Source organism: Lissotriton vulgaris, chromosome 11 (genome assembly GCF_964263255.1).
Source record: "Lissotriton vulgaris chromosome 11, aLisVul1.2, whole genome shotgun sequence".
Lineage (NCBI taxonomy): Eukaryota > Metazoa > Chordata > Amphibia > Caudata > Salamandridae > Lissotriton > Lissotriton vulgaris.
This window is the reverse complement of record NC_141699.1, coordinates 593,924,496-593,943,374: the sequence shown is the minus strand read 5'-3', so window position 1 is coordinate 593,943,374 and position 18,879 is coordinate 593,924,496. Positions and strand designations below refer to the sequence as shown.

Below are 18,879 nucleotides of genomic sequence, written 5' to 3'. Positions count from 1 at the left end.
ACATGCTGTACCTTCTCGCCCGGAGTCACGGACACTCTCCAGACGCAGTGTACATAGGCGGAATATCCTCCTGGAAATCCAGGAGATGAGAAGTTCCCCTGACTGTCCTGTAGAGTCTCACCACAGGCTGCAAAAGAAGAAAAATTAGACAATGAAAGAGCTGCCTAGCAAAGACATCCAGTTTCACTAAGATACAAGTGTGCCTAACGAGTCTTTATGGTGAGGTACAAGTCAGGCTTATCGCTATGATGAAAGAAACACTCTTGAGCCAGAAGATCATCAAGCATAGTCACCAAAACTATAACCTTCACTCAAGCATGGACATCAATCACCAATGTATGTCTCTGTTTCCAAAAAACAAACAATGTGTACAAGTGGAATCTCACAACACAAGGAGGGAGGTACCCTAAGAACCAATAAGGGACCGGGTAAACAAGTATCTAAAAACAAGCAAAACGTCCCTAGACGTTGGGGGTATACCCTAAGTCGTACGATAACCCCACCAAGAAGACTTGGAGGATATCCTCGATTTCAGAGAGGAAATTATTTTCCGAAATCAACATACATACAGTTATTAAGTGGAAGCTAACAGTCAGTGTAGGAGCCCTGTGTACACTTTGCCACAATAATTGTTAAAAAACTATCATCTTCACCAATATTAAAAATCAACAGTTTATTGATTAAACTTTTTTAACACAATGCAATATAACAATACAAAAAAAGATTTTTCACAATCAAATACAAATTTAAAAAACCAAAAGTCGACGCGGCGTATCAATACAAGACACCGAAACGCCGCGTCGACTTTTGGTTTTTTTAATTTGTATTTGATTGTGAAAAATCTTTTTTTGTATTGTTATATTGCATTGTGTTAAAAAATTTTAATCAATAAACTGTTGATTTTTAATATTGGTGAAGATTATAGTTTTTTAACAATTATTGTGGCAAAGTGTACACAGGGCTCCTACACTAACTGTTAGCTTCCACTTAATAACTGTATGTATGTTGATTTCGGAAAATAATTTCCTCTCTGAAATCGAGGATATCCCCCAAGTCTTCTTGGTGGGGTTATCGTACGACTTAGGGTATACCCCCAACGTCTAGGGACGTTTTGCTTGTTTTTAGATACAAGTGGAATCTGCCACATCTTCACCAGTTCCCAAACTCGGCATGGTGCCACATGATGTTATCTCTATATGTGGGGCAACTGGGAGTATTCCTCAGCGGACAAGGCACTGCTATCCACAAATATGCTCACATCGAGCTATACTTTGAAGTGCCATTCGCAACAACATCCTGCCTAGACGCCATTCAAAACTATGTCTGAAGTGCATCTGAAACTCAATCCAACAAAGACTTGGTTCTATTTCATAAAGGAGGAACCTTTAAGCTCTTTATTCACAAATGAATAAACAATATGAACTTTAGATGGCTTCTCTCCGGTCACTCATCCTCCGCTGAATTCATGAGCTTCTTATTGATATGGTGATATATTAAAAAAAACATCATGAGAAATGCACAAATGGCATAATTCCAACTAACTTTCTAGCACAAAATTAAGTTCTTCTTCTTCCTTATTAATCATTGGTGGTCCACTATCTCGCTTTATCATAAACTTACAGGCCAACACAATAGTCACTGTTCTCCCAGAGTTCTCAGTGACACTAATCAAAGCCATTATTCGTGAAGTGGCTCAACTAAACACCAAGTTAAGAAAGTTCAAGCACATCTTCCAGTGCATATCACTTACATTGTAAGAACTGCATTACTCTCTTTCATGCCAGAATCCACTATTGCATGATCTTTAAGGAACTTCAAATGGGTAAAGCAGATGTTATTACTTCTAATAAGAGTAGTAGAGAGAACCTGGGCGTGCCTCCTTGACTATGTTCCTGCTTCATTTATTGCTATATTATTATATGAATTTATTATGGAGTTACTCCTGTACTACAAGATCTGGGGGTCAGTATAGGGTTTCCAAGGAATAAATACTGTAGCACCAGTAGATAAGCCTATACATTTCTCAGCAGATTCCCTAAGTGCCTCATAGGTTAGAAAATATAAGTGATAAACAGTTTGCCTCTTAATTTCTTGAGAGAGCTGGCGATCACCACAACAGAATCACAGATGCCACAAAGAACGGAGTGTGGGCATCTTCTCTGTAGGGATGAGACAGCAAGAGGACAGACTCTAGAGACAAAGTGGAATGTGGGAAGGGCCAATGAAAAGAGCTAGTGGAAGACTTGTAAACTGCAACACTGAATTAAATCATGGAACAGATAGGCACATCTTCACATGTTACCATTAGTTCACAGTCATCAGTTTTACAACAGACTCAGTGTAATTTGATAACCTGTGCACAAATCCAATCATTTCAAAACAGTATATTCTCTTCTTTATATTACCAAATCATTTAAAACATTAAAACCTATCGCATTATAAATCCTATCCAGGTTCCTTATTCTGACTGCAGTCCTTGTGTATTTGGAAAAAGGGCAACTTTTCCCCAAATATTCCAGGAGGCTTATTTCCAGTCCTGGAACATTTGGGGAAAGTTATAAATTCCCCAACAATTTTTAGGACAGGTTGAAAAGTAGTAATTTTGAATGTGAGAGAGACCGCTTGGGGCACCAAACTAGGAAAACTACTAAGTAGCCAAATAAAATGATACTGTTTATCCTGTTAGACCTATTTTTAGTCCAAGGCCAAGGTTTCCCATTTTAGCAGATTAGGCAACTGAGGCTACGGTAAAAAGAGTCATTTTTCAAGAATAAGACAATGTGATCAACTGATTCCAAAGTGGTAACAAGGCACCCTAATATACATGGAACTGGCCAGGGGGACAAAAAGAGGGAAGAAGATAAAAAAATGTGAAAAATTAGCATGAAAGAGAGGGAGAAACAAAAAAAGAAGACACAGCAAAGGAACAAAGAGGGGATGCATGCCAGCTATACTGATGTGAACTAGACAAAAGTGAATGTCAAATACGTTGCTGCGATCTCAGAAGAAAGGAAATTCAAGGAAACTCGTTATGATAACATTCAATTTACATTGTGTCATTTTTATTGCAACTTATTCTTTTAAAATGGAAAACATTTCAAAGTGTGGCTTGAACAGTGCGTACTCGATCGGGTTCCAATCTTGATTCTGGTTGCTCTCCTGTTTCATTCGAGCTGGCTTGAGCAGTGCGTAATTGATCGGTTTCCAATCTTGATTTTCGTTGCTCTCCTGTTTCATTCGAGCCGGCTTGAGCAGTGCGTACTCGATCGGCTTCCAATCTTGATTCTCGTTGATCGTTCGTTTGAAAAGAACAGGCTTGAGCAGTTTGTATTCGAACAGCTTCTAATCTTGCTTCCTGTTGCTCGTCTGTTTCTGAAGCACGTAATGCCTTTTTGTTTCGTACTTCAGATGTAGATCGACCAACCGATTTCCGTTTGGGGGGCATAACTGTCGACGATGCTCGCAAATTCGCTGACAATTTCAGTATTTGAAAGATTATAAGGGCCCTGGGGGTCCGGTATTTTAAAAAAAATTATGCCAGAAACCTTCGCGGGAGTGTACTCAACAACTTCACAAAGTTTCATGGCGATCGGATGAATGGTGTGGTAATGCATAAAGGACAAAGAGACAGACAGACAGACATTCGTTTTTATATATATAGATAGATAGATAGATAGATTTCAACAGATACAAGAGTGATGAGGAGTTAGTAGTTGGGCTTATTTGTTGCCCCTTCGCGCCATCACACCAGTTATCTTACTTCAGGGATAACAAACGTTGCTGCTTGTGGAGACATCCCTGTGCTCATATATTGGTCTTTTAAGGAGCATACATTGTAACTGCCCTGCTTTCTCCCACGTAAGGAGAGGGGATTAACAGCTTAACAGTGTTGGGCTAAATCACGATGTGCTATTACAAAACCCTGGCTTACTAGTGCTTTTATGTACAGATGTGCAATGAAGCCGTCAAATATGTGAAGGACTGTGCTGCAGGGGGTGGGATCGGCCGACCCAGTGCATGCGTAAAACTGTTTAGAACTTCCCTTCAGAAAACCGACATAATTAGGCAAGCCCAGGTATTGTGGAGTAAGACAGGCTGTGCAGTGTGGCATCTAAGACGCATTGAACAGGAATCTCGCCCACCTTTTCATGTTGGGCTTATAAGTAATTCACTCAGTGGAAACACTTCGATTGAATAAGGCAATACAGGGCAACTATGGCCACCTCCTGACGTGACTTAAGCGTGCCTCACCAGTCACCACTTTCAAATGTCACCAGCGGGGAGATGAGAGACAGACTGAAAACACAAGTACTCATTTGGAGTTCTTGAACACAAAGAAAACATTAGCTCAAAATAACTGGAGCAGGAGATGATCACAGGTGCTTGAGGGGAGGACCAAACACAAGGAGAGGACATGACAACCACATGTTGTGACAAACGAGGAGGAAGGAAATTAGAATGATGCTAAAGCGAACAAATGGTGAGCTATGGGTAGGCTGTAAGCCCACTGTATGTAAACAACATGCATCGCAGAGACCATGCCTGCGCTGTCTAGGCTGAACCTAAAAATGAGTGCAGGCTCGATTGGGGAAGCAGGTTTTTCATCTGAGAGATACCAATAAGATCCCACTGTGAAAATCCCTGAAAGAAGGTTACCCGAGTCACTCCTAGATACACCCAAAAAGAGTCTCCCGAGTCCTTCTACAGATCAAAACATAGTTTGATGCAAGGGGGAAGGCCCCAGTGAGAGGTGACAGGGGCAGGGCGCTGGGATCACACTATACGAATAATATACGAGTGAGCAGTCTTCCAAAACGAACCCTTCTGACAGGTAGGCTGAGAACCAAAATGTTTTAGCAGTCATTTCAACGGACAGGACAAAGAACAGGGGGAAGGGGTCGTCTCTGCGTGGACCCTGTTCAACTTATATAGTGCCTGCTGTTACAATCCTACAGCTTTGTGCTGTGGTGAAATAAATGCCTGTTATACACCGATTTAGGTTATCAACAGAGACTGGAAGAGAAATGAATACGCTGGCAGGAAGCCTGGAGGAGGGGTAAATGAAAAGAAGTAAATCTTCGAAATTATTCAGGTATCAGCGCAGCTACAAGAGAAGAGACTCTCCTCTTCCACAGCACTCAAGAGCCAGGCCAGGCTTTTCTACAAAAGGATGATGGTGCTCATCATCAGGCAAAGCTTCTCTGTGACAGAACTGCCTCTTCTACTGCCTGTGCTTAGGAGGCAGGGCAAGCTTCGCTATGAAAGAAGAACCACTCCTGATGCATGTACTCAGTCAGAAGAGCTGTTCCTACTACCCGTGCTCAAGAGTCAGTGTAAGCTTTTCTAAGGCAGAAAGAAGGCCCACTCCTGGTGCCAGTGCCCAGGAGTCAGGACAAGCCTCTCAATGACAGAAGAGCCGCTCCTGATGCTTGAGCTCAGAAGTCAGGCCGGGCTTCTCTATAAAAGAAAACGCCACCTGTGCTCAATAGTCAGGCCACGCTTCTCTATGAAAGAGCCAACCACTCCTGATGCCTGAGCTCAGAGGTCAGGCTGCGCTTTCATATGAAAAATGAGCCAGTCAGGATGCATGCCACTCAAGTGTCAGTCCACACTCTCCATGAAAGAAAGGTCATGCCTGACCAGTGCATACATGTGTTATGCCAAGCTTCTCTATGAAAAGAAGCACTGGCAAAGCCAATAGTTCCGGCTGTAATGTACCAAAAAACTTACACAGAGTCATTCACAAATGCTTTTCAGTATGCATTGTTTGCATAAATGTTGTTTATCACATTAAAGTCTGTTGCATAGGCTGTGCCAGTGCTCGGACAAATTAGCAAGAAATATTGCATGTATATAGAAGAAAAATAACTAAATGTGAAAAACGTAGTTGAGTTTAATTTTCAGATTTAGAATAATTCCTTGTGTGTTTAATAAAAACACTTCTTGGAAGGTGGGTGATACATCGCCACCTGATATAATGAGGCGATAAGGGCAATCAATACTCCTTTGGGTGGATCCAAACCTGAACTCACTATGTGCAAAAATATGTCATCCAGACTGCTGCACTGTCAAGCTAGATCTTTAAATAAACGATTAACTTACCTAGATAGGCCACTAAGACGAAAAATTAGATAAGTCACGCACTATTTGGGTTGTTCTGTCATTTACTGACATACTACTGTGCGAGTTATTCAGAATCTGTGAGAAGCGGTAAATAATCCAGTGAAATATTTGGAAAGAGGTTTTTCATTGTCTATTTTACACACCTTTTGATTTGAGAGAAAAGTGCTGCATAAAAAAGCTAGTGTTAATTTCACACCAGTAATTGTGGAAAAAGAGACCGAAACAATGCTTGCACATTTATTTCTTAATTTTCAGTATTGTCATGTTCACTGGTTGGGGGTAACAGTATCAATGAATTCAGGAAGAACAGCAAAACATCTGAAATTCTGTACATGACTATGAGTGGGGTGCTGCTTATTTTTCCTAAATGTCAATGCAGCACAGGTCCACTATACATAAACAGTGGAAAGAAGTCCTGAAAGTGCTTCCAGTGATGCCCTAACAATGTTTTTCTAACTCATTAAAGAGGTAAGCTTTTCGGTGCTGCTCAACGTCACTAGGGGCCTGATAACAACATTCCCAATATCACCCGATAATTCCTTCCTTCCAGATACCAGCGGAACTGGGGATACAAATAACAAGTGGGACCCTAGAAATGAGGAGTTACCGGAGGAATCAGAAATGTGATACTCAGTTCATCCCAGTATTTCGCCCTTAGGCTCCCCCCCAATTGAGCATTAAGGCTCAGGGACAGATAGCCTTGAGAGTAAGGCTTTTTGAGTTCAAGGAAGGATAGAGGTATCAAGAGGTTTATAGGTGTCAGGGGTGGGTAACACTGAGGAGTCATAGGGCTTTTTTACGGCTCATGGTTGTGTAGCATTAAGGGATTGTACATTTTTCTGATTCACGGAAGGGCAGTGTTAAGGGGTAGCATGTGTTTTTTAGTGTTTCTGGAAGGATAGCTGTAAGAAGTAGGATCCCCACTGAGTACAGAGAAGAGTAGCATTTATAGGTAGCAAGGAGTTTATAGTGTTCAGGAAAGGTTAGCATTAAAGGTACTAAGGGGTTTTTAGAGTTCAAGGAAGGGTACCTGTAAGGGATAATAAAGGGGGGGGGTAGTGTTAAAGAAGGATAACATTAAGGGATAGTTAAGGGAATTTAGAGTTCAGAGATGGGTGGCACTACGGGGTAGTAAATGGTCTGTAGGGTTCAGGGAAGGGTAGCGATAAGAGGTGGCAAGGGATTTTAGACTTCATGAAAGGGGTAGCAAGGGGGTTTTAGTGTTAAGGAAGGGTTGCATTAAGGGGTACCTAGGGGATTTTATGGTACATGAATGGGTTATCATCGAAGTGAGGAATTACCTGAGGAATCAGAAATATAATTCTCTTCCCAGTATCCCTCCCTCAATGGAGCATTAAGGAGTAAGAATTTTCATGGCTCAGGGATGGGTAGCCTAAGGAGTAGTAAGGCTTCTTTTAATTCAAGGAAGGGCAGAGTTAAATATCAAGAGGTTTGCACGAGGCAGGCCTGCCCCTTGTCCCCCTACCTCTTTGCCCTGGCAATGGAGCCCCTACCGGCATGGGTCCGTATGGACGCGCAGCTGAAGGGCTTTGAGTAGGCTCCAGGTGCCTCTGATAGAATAGCGCTGTACGCTGACGATGTCCTCTTTTTTTCTGACGGACTTGAACAGGTCAGGGCCGAGAATACTGGAGGTCATGAGAGTCTTCGGCGAATCCTCCGGACTGTATATGAACCCACGGAAGTCCATGATATGGATACTGGGGAACCCCGGAGCGGTGGGGCCCTGGGCTGACACGCTGAAGAAGGCGGATGGAGGCCTCAAATACCTGGGAGTGTTCCTCACGGACGCGCCCGTGATGTCATGGGAAAGGAACCTGGCGCCAGTTTGGGAGCGCGTGCGATGGGACATGAAACTCTGGTCCCGTTTGCCCCTCACGATTTATGGCCGGTCGGCCATCTTCAAAATGGTCACATTACCGCGGTTGCTCTACCAGCTGCAAATCCACCCATATCCGATTGCAACCAGGTGGTTCGCGCAGGTAAATTCTGCGCTGGGACACTTCCTCTGAGCGGGTAAGTCGGTTCGGGTCGCGATTCGTACATGCTTTCTGTTCACTTACTGTGGGGGGTTGGCGACCTCCGATATTCTCTCCTATTACCAAGACTCCCATCTCCTGATCTTGAATGAGTGGTGGTATGGGGACAGAGGGGATCCGGCGTACGCACTGGAGCGGCGCTTGATAGAGCCACACACCCTGCACACGCTGCTGTACTCGGCGCCGCTGAGGAGGGATCTGCCGCCGGTTACAAAACTAGTCTTTAGTGTTTGGCGCCACTCCTTGAAGCGCATGGGGTGGTGGAATAAATTGACAGATGAGACCCCCCTGTGGCACAACGGACGCTTGCTGGAGCTCGCAACGTTGCAGGGCTTTAGGGAGTGGGATGCCATTGGGATCTCGACCCTGGGGGATGTAGTGCGGAGTGGTACACTTAAGTCCTTTACGGACCTGCAGAGGGAATTCCACATGCCTCGATCGCAAGTCTTCCGCTACCTGCAGCTCCGTCATGCCCTTTCCCCAAGCTTGGAGGGCATTGAGGTGCTCCCGAAGTTTAGTCCCCTGGAGGCCAAAGTCTTTATGGGAGATTTGGAGACTAAAAAGATTTCAAGGATATACCAGACCCTGGTCACTCATAGTGCTCGGTCGACAGACAGGTTGCGTCGAGTGTGGGAGGAAGACGTTGGCGCCCTTGAGGTGCTCCTCTGTGTGGAGGTGGCCTGTAGTGTACGATTTATTGATATCTCCTGCATGGGGCTAGGTGGTCATAAGTGCAATCTGGGGTGGGTGGGTGGGGAGGGGGGGTAGGTTAACTGGCTCGCCGGACTCAGCTCTATAGTGGAGGAACCTGTTTCTCTGTTAAGCCCAAGGCCCGCTTGAATTTCATATGTTGCTGTGGCAGTAGCCTCTGGGGTGCAGAGCCCTGCGCCGTTAGATGGGCGCTTTGGACGAGTTTTTGTTGGATGAGAATGTACTTCCTTTATTTTGGTGCCTACTGCAGATGCACACAGAGAAATAAGGCTGACACTGATACATGTTTCATTGTCCATTTATAAGCAGGCTGAGCCAAGGGGGAGGGGGTTGGGGCTGGGTGTTGTTTTCCCTTTTAGGTTCCTGATACGTTATTTGAGCACTGATATTTGGCCATAATACAACTGGACGATTTGTCTGATTTATGCATGCTGTGCTGCCCTCAAATTCATGATCCTACGATGTTATTTGTACCCAGGTCTCCTCATGGAGCTGCATTCAAACGTCATAATTCCGTCCGGGGGTGATGCACAGTCTGCTTATGTATTGTAATGTTTTCATTCAATAAAATATGTTTTTTTTTTTAAATATCAAGAGGATTATTGGGTTCAAGGATGGGTAGCACTGAGGAGTCGTAGTTTATTTTGTGGTTCACCGATGAATAGCATTAGGGGTAGTACGTTTTTAGGTCTCGCCTGTCGATGCGCATGCGCATCGAGCAAGCGAGAGTATTGGGACTTATCCACTCTTTATCCACACTGCAAGGAATCGTGGCGATTCCTTGCAGTGCCTGTGACTTTTAAGCTCAATGCGCATGCGCATTGAGCTTAAAAGCGCGTGCACGTCCGTCTTCTTTTACCCGCTCCGCCCCTCCCCTTCCCGCCGTGTCGCATTTCTCCTCCCCTCTCTTCCCTCCGTCTTGTTTATTTTACCCGCTCCGCCCCCTCCCCTTCCAGCTGTGTCGCATTTCTCCTCCCCCCTCCCCTCTCTTCCCTCCGTCTCGTTTGTTTAATTTAACCCGCTCCGCCCCCTCCCCTTCCCGCCGCCTCTCCCTACCCGTCTCTCATCCCCGTTTCCTTTGTTTCCACTCTCGGTACAACTCTACCCCTTTCTGTTTTACTTCCCAGTGCTCGCTCCCTTTCTTCACTTCTCCACACCTTCTGGTCAGGTTTTGTGTAAATTCCCTTTCCCCGATCTCTAAATTTCTCTGCTGGCTCCACTGGCAGCGCCTCTCTGGCCCCTTTCCCTTTCCTCCTCTCAGCTGCTCCCTACTCCCCCCCCCCCCTCCATTCCTGCTCTTACCGCTGCTCTCTCTGCCCACACCCTTCCGTCTCTCCATCTTCCCACTCCCTCTGCTCCCGCTTCTGACAAAAACAACACCGCCGCTGCTGCCGTGAGCAATTCACGTATTTCCGGCTGTTTACTTCCCCCCTCACTGTTCAGCGTATTGTTGTATTCTCTTCAGCTTCTTAGCCAAACTACATCAGACTACCTTGAGGGAAAATTGCTTACGAGAGATATTGAATTTTCCCTGCTCCCTCCAGTATTCTATTATTTGGACAGCCTACGCCCACTGTTATTTACAGGATACAGCTAGCTATGTTAGCCTCTTCTAAGGGGCAATGTAAATACTGATACTTGTGTTCTGTCATTTTTTCTATGTACAAAATCCATTAAAAATATTTAGACCACAAAAAGTGCGTAAAATTTCAAATCAAAAACCATTTTGTTGCTTACTGGTTATTAGACGATCACCAATGTTTTTTATGCATCCTTTTTCCTGTCTAACTAGAAATCACAAACTAGACCTTGTTCACAAAATAATGTGCATGCTCACAATCATTCTTGAATTACCAGAAGGTCAATACAATATAGTATCCCGTCACAGTCTACCACCAGCAGTGAGAGGTCTAGTTACTGCTTCGGATTGGATCAATGGGGTTACACACGTCTCTGCGCGATGATGTCATTTTGTTACTCTCTTTTGATGTGGACTCTAGGAACAGTCCTATTTCAGGCTTAAACATCTGATGTCAATTCACTGAAGGTGTATGAAACACGGTGTCCAGGTAGGTAGCATCAGACCCCTTGATGAAATATGGCGGGAACAACTCTTATTTACCTTTACATTTATTGACTAGTGCTACAGTATGTTTTCTTGAGCATAGTGTTAAAGCATTTTGCAAGTAGCAACTATTATTTTTTGCAGTTACTGATATTTGCGCGTCCACAACACTGTACGCAGAACAAGAACATCTGGGGGCGCCGCCATGCTTTCAATAATCTCCAAATTCTCCACGGACCACCCTCCGGCGTCCGCCCCCTCCCCTTCCCGCCGTGTCGCATTTCTCCTCCCCCCTCCCCTCTCCTCCGTCCGTCTTGTTTGTTTAATTTAACCCGCTCCGCCCCCTCCCCTTCCCGCCGTGTCGCATTTCTCCTCCCCCCTCCCCTCTCTTCCCTCTACAGTTCTGCTTTTGCTCTGCCGGTGTTTGAGCACACGCATTCTGGGATGAATGTATTACATACATGGGGGGCTTATGTGCAAGCCTCTTGCGCCGCCGGTTCGTCACCTTTCCCCACATTACAAGAGACCCACCGGCAGCGCAAGGGGCTTCTAAATAAGCCCCATAATACCTTGGCCTCGTGCGCTTGTAAACTCACTTCGCACCATTTAAGCTGCATGGGTCGTCCGAGCGTTAGTGGCCTGGGGAGTTTGGTGGCAAACATACATCACCCTCAACCCCTCACCCTCACTCACTCACCCTCAACCCCTCACCCTCAACCCCTCACCTTCAACCCCTCACCCTCACTCACCCTCAACCCCTCACCCTCACTCACCCTCAAACCCTCCCCCTCAACCCCTCACTCACCCTCACTCACTCACCCTCAACCCCTCACCCTCAACCCCTCACCCCCTCACCCTCACTCGCCCTCACCCTCACTCACCCTCAACCCCTCACCCTCAACCCCTCACCCTCAACCCCTCACCCTCACTCGCCCTCAACCCCTCACCCTCAACCCCTCACCCACCCTCAACCCCTCCCCCTCAACCCCTCACCCTCACTCACCCTCAACCCCTCACCCTCACTCACTCACCCTCAACCCCTCACCCTCAACCCCTCACCCTCAACCCCTCACCCTCAACCCCTCACCCTCAACCCCTCACCCTCAACCCCTCACTCACCCTCACTCTCACTCACCCTCACTCACCCTCACTCACCCTCACTCACCCTAACTCACCCTCACTCACCCTCAACCCCTCACTCACCCTCACTCATCCTCACTCACCCTCAACCCCTCACCCTCACCCTCACCCACCCTCAACCCCTCACCCTAACTCACACTCACCCTCACCCTCACTCACCCTCACTCTCACTCACCCTCAACCCCTCACTCACCCTCAACCCCTCACTCACCCTCACTCACCCTCACTCACCCTCACCCACCCTCACCCTCACTCACCCTCAACCCCTCACCCTCACACAGTGCAATAGGTCTCGGAGCATTTGAGTTAGAGCTTTTAGAATTGTTTATGGCTTTTTTTATTTGTAATTCTTTAGCATTGGCTACAGGAAACAAAAATGCTAAAGATTTACAAAAAAAACCCATAAACAATTCTAAAAGCAATAACTCTAATGCTGCGAGACCTATTGCATTTCCAATGCTTGTTTTGGGGTCTGAGTATGAAAGAAAAGCCACTCCTAATGCACGGAGGCAGAAGCAAGGCTGAAAGAGGAAATCTGGATACATGGAAAGGCAAAGAAGTGGACAAGAAGATGGGTGACAGGGAGAGTGTTGGGAAAAGGATAAAGTGAAGAGTGGGGAAACTCATCGCGAATAGACAGCAGTTGGAAGGAACCGTGACAAAAGGTGTTAGAACTGAGACTTAGCAAAAAAGAAGTGGTGAGAAAGAGCAAAGAACAGAAGTGGACGGAATGTTGATGACTGGAAAGGAAAAGGTTATACAATGAAAAAGCAGAGGGGTTGGGGAAGGAAAAGGTGAGATGAGAAGGAAGAGTGGTGGAGCTACGTTCAGAGGATAGATGGCAAGGATGAAAGTGCTGAATGGAATACAAAGGAGAGCTACTGAGGAAAAGAATGAAAGAAAGGCACAGAAGAGCGCGATAAAGAAATATAGAGGGCAGTAAAAGGGATCGAGTGGGCATAAAAAGAGTGGGAGAAGAAGCAAACGGAGCGAGAAGGGGGCTGAGTTGGAAAGGTAGTGGATGTGGAGCGGGTCCAGTTCCAGCCCAGCTTTTCAACACACCCAGTCAAATCTCAGCGAACTGTCATGAGCTCACATCCCCCAGAATGCACTGCTTCAGTGATACCGCTGGGACCAAGCATGTGGCAGGCAGATGTGCAGAACAGTCCGGGTTATCGACAGCCGAATGCACTCTCCCCTCCCAGCTGTAAGCCGCCACATCACAGAGTGAACACAGACATGCCCCCACCAGACTGCCACGTCATGCTCGACTCACAGCTACATCTCACACAATACCTAAAGCTATGCATTTAGCCAATACATAGCCCACAATCAATGCCACACATGCCGTAGTGAGTAGTTACGGCACTCTGCAGATGAAGGTATGCTCTGAACTGTATCATCGAGGTAGCTTGTTTGGCGCAACAAGTTATTTAATTTTTACCAGGGTTCTCACGCTGCAGGGGGACAGTTCCAGTTGAATGACGGGTGGCACTCGGTTTCACCATTTGCGGTCCCAAGAAGCAAAGCACTTATTTCCGTGACCGACTATACGAGTTATGGCCTGATTTAGTGTTTGGCTAACAGGGTATCAGGAATCGCCACTGGGCTATCGACAGCTACAAGCAGCTTGCACACTGTCTTCGAGTTAGGCTAGTAGTTTGGAATATGCAGCTGTGAGGCACAGAACGGTGACTGTGCAGGACTGCGGAGTGATAAGAAGCTGTATCCATGAGAAGTGTATCTTCTAAGGGTCACTGGCAGTGATTTTCTTTTATTTTTAATATTTATTTTCCTCTTTTTGTTTTTTTTCTCTTTATTTCCTCTTTCTCCCTCCTACATTTTCTTTCTTTTGTTCCCTCCTTCATTTTCTCTCTCCATCCTTCCTTTTCTTAATATTTCTCTTATTAGTTCTTTTTCTTTCTCTTCTTTGTCTCGTTTTTCTTTAATTTTATACAACTAAAATTCTGCTTCTTTCTCACACTTACTCTTATGCTTTCCTTTTTTGTTTAATTTTCTTTCTATCGTCCCCCCCATGTGTCTCAATCTTACCTTTGTTTTTCTCCCCTTTGTTTCTCTTTTTCACTTTTTTGGTCGTTCTTTATTTTCCCCCTTCTTTGTTCCTTCTTTCGTTTTATTCTTCCTCTTGTAATTTTTTTCAATTTTTTCCTTTTTTCCCTTTTTTTTTAATTTCTTAATTCCACTTCTCTCGCGTTCCTTCTATCCTTTGTTTGTCCTTCCTCCTCTCCATTTGTCCTCCCTTTTTTTATTATTCACATTCCATCTTTTCTTTCTCATCCTTCCTCTATCCATTCGACCCTATTCCTTCTCCCATCTGTATATTCGCCCCCCCCTTTCTCTCTCTTCTCTCCTTGGTTTCTTTTTGTCTTCCTCCTCATATTCTTCTTGCTCTCCTTTCTTTTCTTTTGTGCATTCCTTCACCCTCTATTTTTCTCGTCCTTTTTCTTTATTCCTCTTCTTTCTTTCGTTCTTTAAGTGTACTAAACTTCTTAAAGCAATCTCTTCATTGACTCATTTGTTTTTCATCTTTGTCTCAAAGGTATATTAAACAGTCCTGGTGAGGCCGCAGTGTAGGTTTACTTGTAGAGTGAAGCTATGAAGTCTGCATATACCTACTTTTAATCTTGATCATTATGGCAGGGCAAGTTTCTGGACATAAACCAAAAGAGTTGCAGGCAATTGGCCAAAAAAATCAAAGTTATCCAGAAGTAGATCTAATAATGAGAGAAATATCATCCTATGTTTTGCATTTTTAAGAGGCCACAAACCCAAGTAAGACACTAGCATTTCACAGGTTTTGTAAAGAAGAGTAAAGAGACATAACTGGCCCTTGGGACCACACAGATAAACCTTTCCTTATACAGCTATTTGCTGTTAATAATGTATTGAGTACAGCAGGACTGGGTGCTCTGGGGCAGTGTGTATGTGACTTCTCCTTTTTGTATGGTTATCTAATCCATAGACAAGGCAGTAACTCAGGATGGTCATCATAGATCAGAAGTAGCTCTCGCTCCTTTAAAGACTGAATACCTTACATTAAAAGAGTTACATGGCTTTGTGACTCTAATTAAGTTTGGAACCCCACTGGACCCAGCTCCTCACAGAATATTAAGACAGGGTATGTCAGCTATCCTACCTCATCTGCATGGCCTAAATGCCAAAACACAGAGGTCCTGACAGTAGGGAAGGCTCCCTCCATCTGGACCTCGGCATGGTGGCTGGAAACACTGCGCAGACTCCTGTGTCCGAACCCTCAGTGAAAAATCTGGGGATTTGGTTAGATTCTAAGCTATCATTCGACAAACAGATCTCAAAAGTTTCTGGGAAGTCTTTTGCCATCCTGAAAACTGTTAGGAAGATCTTGAATCTTCTCCCCTTAGAAGCCAGGAAAACTGTAGTCCATGCTCTTGTCACCTTTCAGCTGGACTACTCTAACGCCCTTTACTTAGGCATGACGAAGGGGAGATTGATAAAGCTGCAAAGGAATCAAAACACTGCCACCCGGATGGTACTAGATCTGCTCAGGGGAGCTTCTTCCAGCCTAGCCTTCTCCAGACTTCATTGGTTCCCTCTTCATAAGAGGATATCCTTCAAAGATCTGTGCTTCTGTTTTAAAAGCTTGAAGGGCACGGGCACACAGTACTCATCTTCGCTGGTGTTCCCCTACACTCCTGTTCTTAGCCTCGGATCCTCTGGGGCTCATCTGGCAATAGTCCCCTGTATATACAGAGCCCGCATGAAGGGCTGCTCTTTTGGCTTCCTTGCTGCGAATATGTGAGATTCCATGCCAGACTTTCTAAGAATGGAACCTTCGGTATCCCAATTTCGGGAAAAAATGAAAACCTGGCTGTTTGAGTGTCCTTAGTGTGGGGCTCTCTTACGTGCTCGTTGAGGTCAGGCTTATTTGTTTCTCAGTCTTTCCCTCTCTAACGAGTTCTAGCTGTTTCTTAGCCCAGCGTGGGGTGGACACCGGTTGGTGTAACCATGGGGCTTTACAAGCCGATTTATTGTTATTATTACACCGTAGGAAATGTAGCAGAGTACCCTGCCTGCCAAACTGTCGGTCCAGCTGTCTCAATTAAGAGTTGGGTGAAGCATAAGATTTCCCTCAATGGAAAGCTTCCTCTGATGGCCCGATGGAGTAGGGGGCCGTCTGAGGATGGGAATTATACTGCCCACACTACTTAGGGTGGATAATGTAATGTCCTGTCTTTTTGTCCATCACCGCCAGGTAAAATTTGATGGTGAGGGACAGACAAAAACACAAAATATCACCCTCACCCTGGGTAAAAAATGTGGTAGTCGTTTTTTTGGTTTTTCAAAAACAAATTCCTGCTATGGTAGTTTGTTTCTGAAAAGCAAAAAAGTTAACAATTTTGGTGAATGGCTGTCAAAGCTTTTTGTACTATGAAGGGAACTACCAAGAGGCCAGTTACTTTTGAGCAACAAAGATAACCGCAGGGCCGACTGTCATCTATTAATTCTATGGATGGAAAGCCATCACAGTGGTGGAGGTAATGTCCTCTGCTAACCTGGTGGGCGTATTACCTTAGGGCTAAGCCTAAATCAGGTCCTTAGTGCCTTATTTACAGTTTGATGACAATTTACTGTGTCACAAACATGACAGAAATTCCACTTGCCTTATTAAATCTCATTATATCCTATGGCACTATTAATATGCTGGATGGGATATTCATCACGTTTGTGGCAAAGTAACCCATTTCCCAAACTCTATATAATGTGCTTAATAGTTACAAATAAATAATTTTATGAAATCAAATTCTGCAGCCAAGTGTGGCCCAAACTCTATATAATGTGCTTAATAGTTACAAATAAATAATTTTATGAAATCAAATTCTGCAGCCAAGTGTGGCCATAAGACGCTTGTGCAGATGTCAGATATTACATCTTAACACACTTACAGGTATTGAAGAAAACTGCAGACCTCAAATGTGAGCGCGTCCTTTTATGCCAAACAGACTATAATACTCAGTGTTTTTGTGCTAATTCAAGCATTCCAAGCAATCTCTCAGACAACCCCATTACACAGCGCTGCTGCCTCAGCCAAGTCAAATATGACAGAGTTCAGTAAAAATCAAATGATTTTAACATTGCTAAACAAAAAATAAATCTTACATGGTGAATTTGGGGTTCAATAGAAAAGGTGAAATCTAGTTATATCCAGATATTTGTCACCTTATAGAATGGCATTGCTATCTGGGTTAAGTAAACATTGGTAAATCCAACATGTCTGGGATTAGTGTTTTAACGCATGTAGGTAGCACATTAGGAAAGGAGCCACATGAAGCCGACAAAGAGGACTAAAGTTGTAAATAAGTCATTCATGTAGTTATGTAGTTCAATGCAAGCACTAAATTGGAGTGAGAGGATACACTGAAACAGCCAAATGTATTAGGTGAGACATTAATACAACATTGGGATGAGCAAAGAAATGCCTCGAGGTTTCAAGCCCATGGCTGAAAGAGGGTGGTTGAAAAAATGGTTGTAAGCGGCAGATGCTTTTCCGTTTTTGTCAGGTGCCATAAGCACCTGTGCCTAAGTATTTAAAAATAAAGAGAAAAGCTTGGTGTATGGCGCCATTTAGTGGCATGGCCATATAAACTGCCTCAGTATTTAAGACTGCAAGCTTACTTGCAATAAAAAAAATCTATAAATATTGCTGAAGGGAGCATGCAGCTGGAAACCATAGGGGCTGGGACATAATGCTCCCTCTGAGACTGCCCCCAACTTTGTGATGGGCCTGCATGGGCCCTTGTATTTTTCTTATGATTCCACCACTAGTGCTCCCGAATTGCCAAATTTCAAGGCTGGCTTATTCTTTTTTTAACAATTATTTTTATTGATGACAGTTTCAGCACTGTACAAAAACATTGTGCAGGTCAGTACACTGCGTAGTACGTAGTACGATTACATGAGTCGATCATTATCATATTTGAGTCCATCATGTTGTATCTGCTAACACAATACATGACAAGTTTTACTCGCTATGTGAAGTGATCTGGTGCTGTTCCACCCTCCGAGGCTCACATATACTCTCTCTATGCTTATTTCGTTTTCCCCATATTTTTTACCATTTTCTGGGACAGCCCCTTGACTCATATATTGTCGGTTCCATTAGCATGCACGATTCCATGTCCCTCTTCCATGCAGTGATTGTTGGTACGTCTTGTGATCCTCACAGTCTTGTAGTGATGTGCTTATCAATACTCATTCCCAGCGTCACCCATGTTCTCTCTTTACTATTTAAGTCTGTGGGTCCCCAGATATTCAACAGGCATAGTCCAGGCTCGGTTCTATTTTGATCCCCAGCACTTCCTCAATACATTGTGTTAATGCTGACCAAAATCTTCAAATATGTACACATTACCAAATTATGTAGATGAATGTACCCTCCTGTCCACACCGTCTACCAAACCCGGAGTCTTCTCTGTAACCCATTTTCACCAATGCTGGACCAGATACGTATGTTCTGTGCAATACTTTGAGTTGCACCAGTCCCAGCCTAGAGGAGATCGTGATTTCTCTGGGGGATGCCAGGGTTTCCTGCCACTCCTCGTCCCCCAGATCCATGACATCTTGTTCCCAGTATGTGCAGAGCTGTAGGAGGGGGTCGGGCATATTATTAATTAGTTTCAGGTATGTCAAGGAGATAGCTCTGTTTGGCATATGCTCATCCAGGACTCTGTCTTCGAGTGGGGAGAATGCAGGAAGGGACATTCCTCTTGTGATAACTGCTCGCAA

The 18,879-nt window shown here is 44.6% G+C and overlaps 1 protein-coding gene across 1 annotated transcript in view; it reads right to left on the bottom strand.

The window, feature by feature from the left end:
- BMP1 (bone morphogenetic protein 1) overlaps positions 1-18,879 on the bottom strand; it is a 629,932-nt gene that overhangs the window by 241,242 nt on the left and 369,811 nt on the right. The window contains exon 8 of the mRNA XM_086943688.1: positions 12-127. Within this exon, the coding sequence (XP_086799814.1) occupies positions 12-127 (116 nt within the window). The remainder of the gene's footprint in view (positions 1-11; positions 128-18,879) is intronic.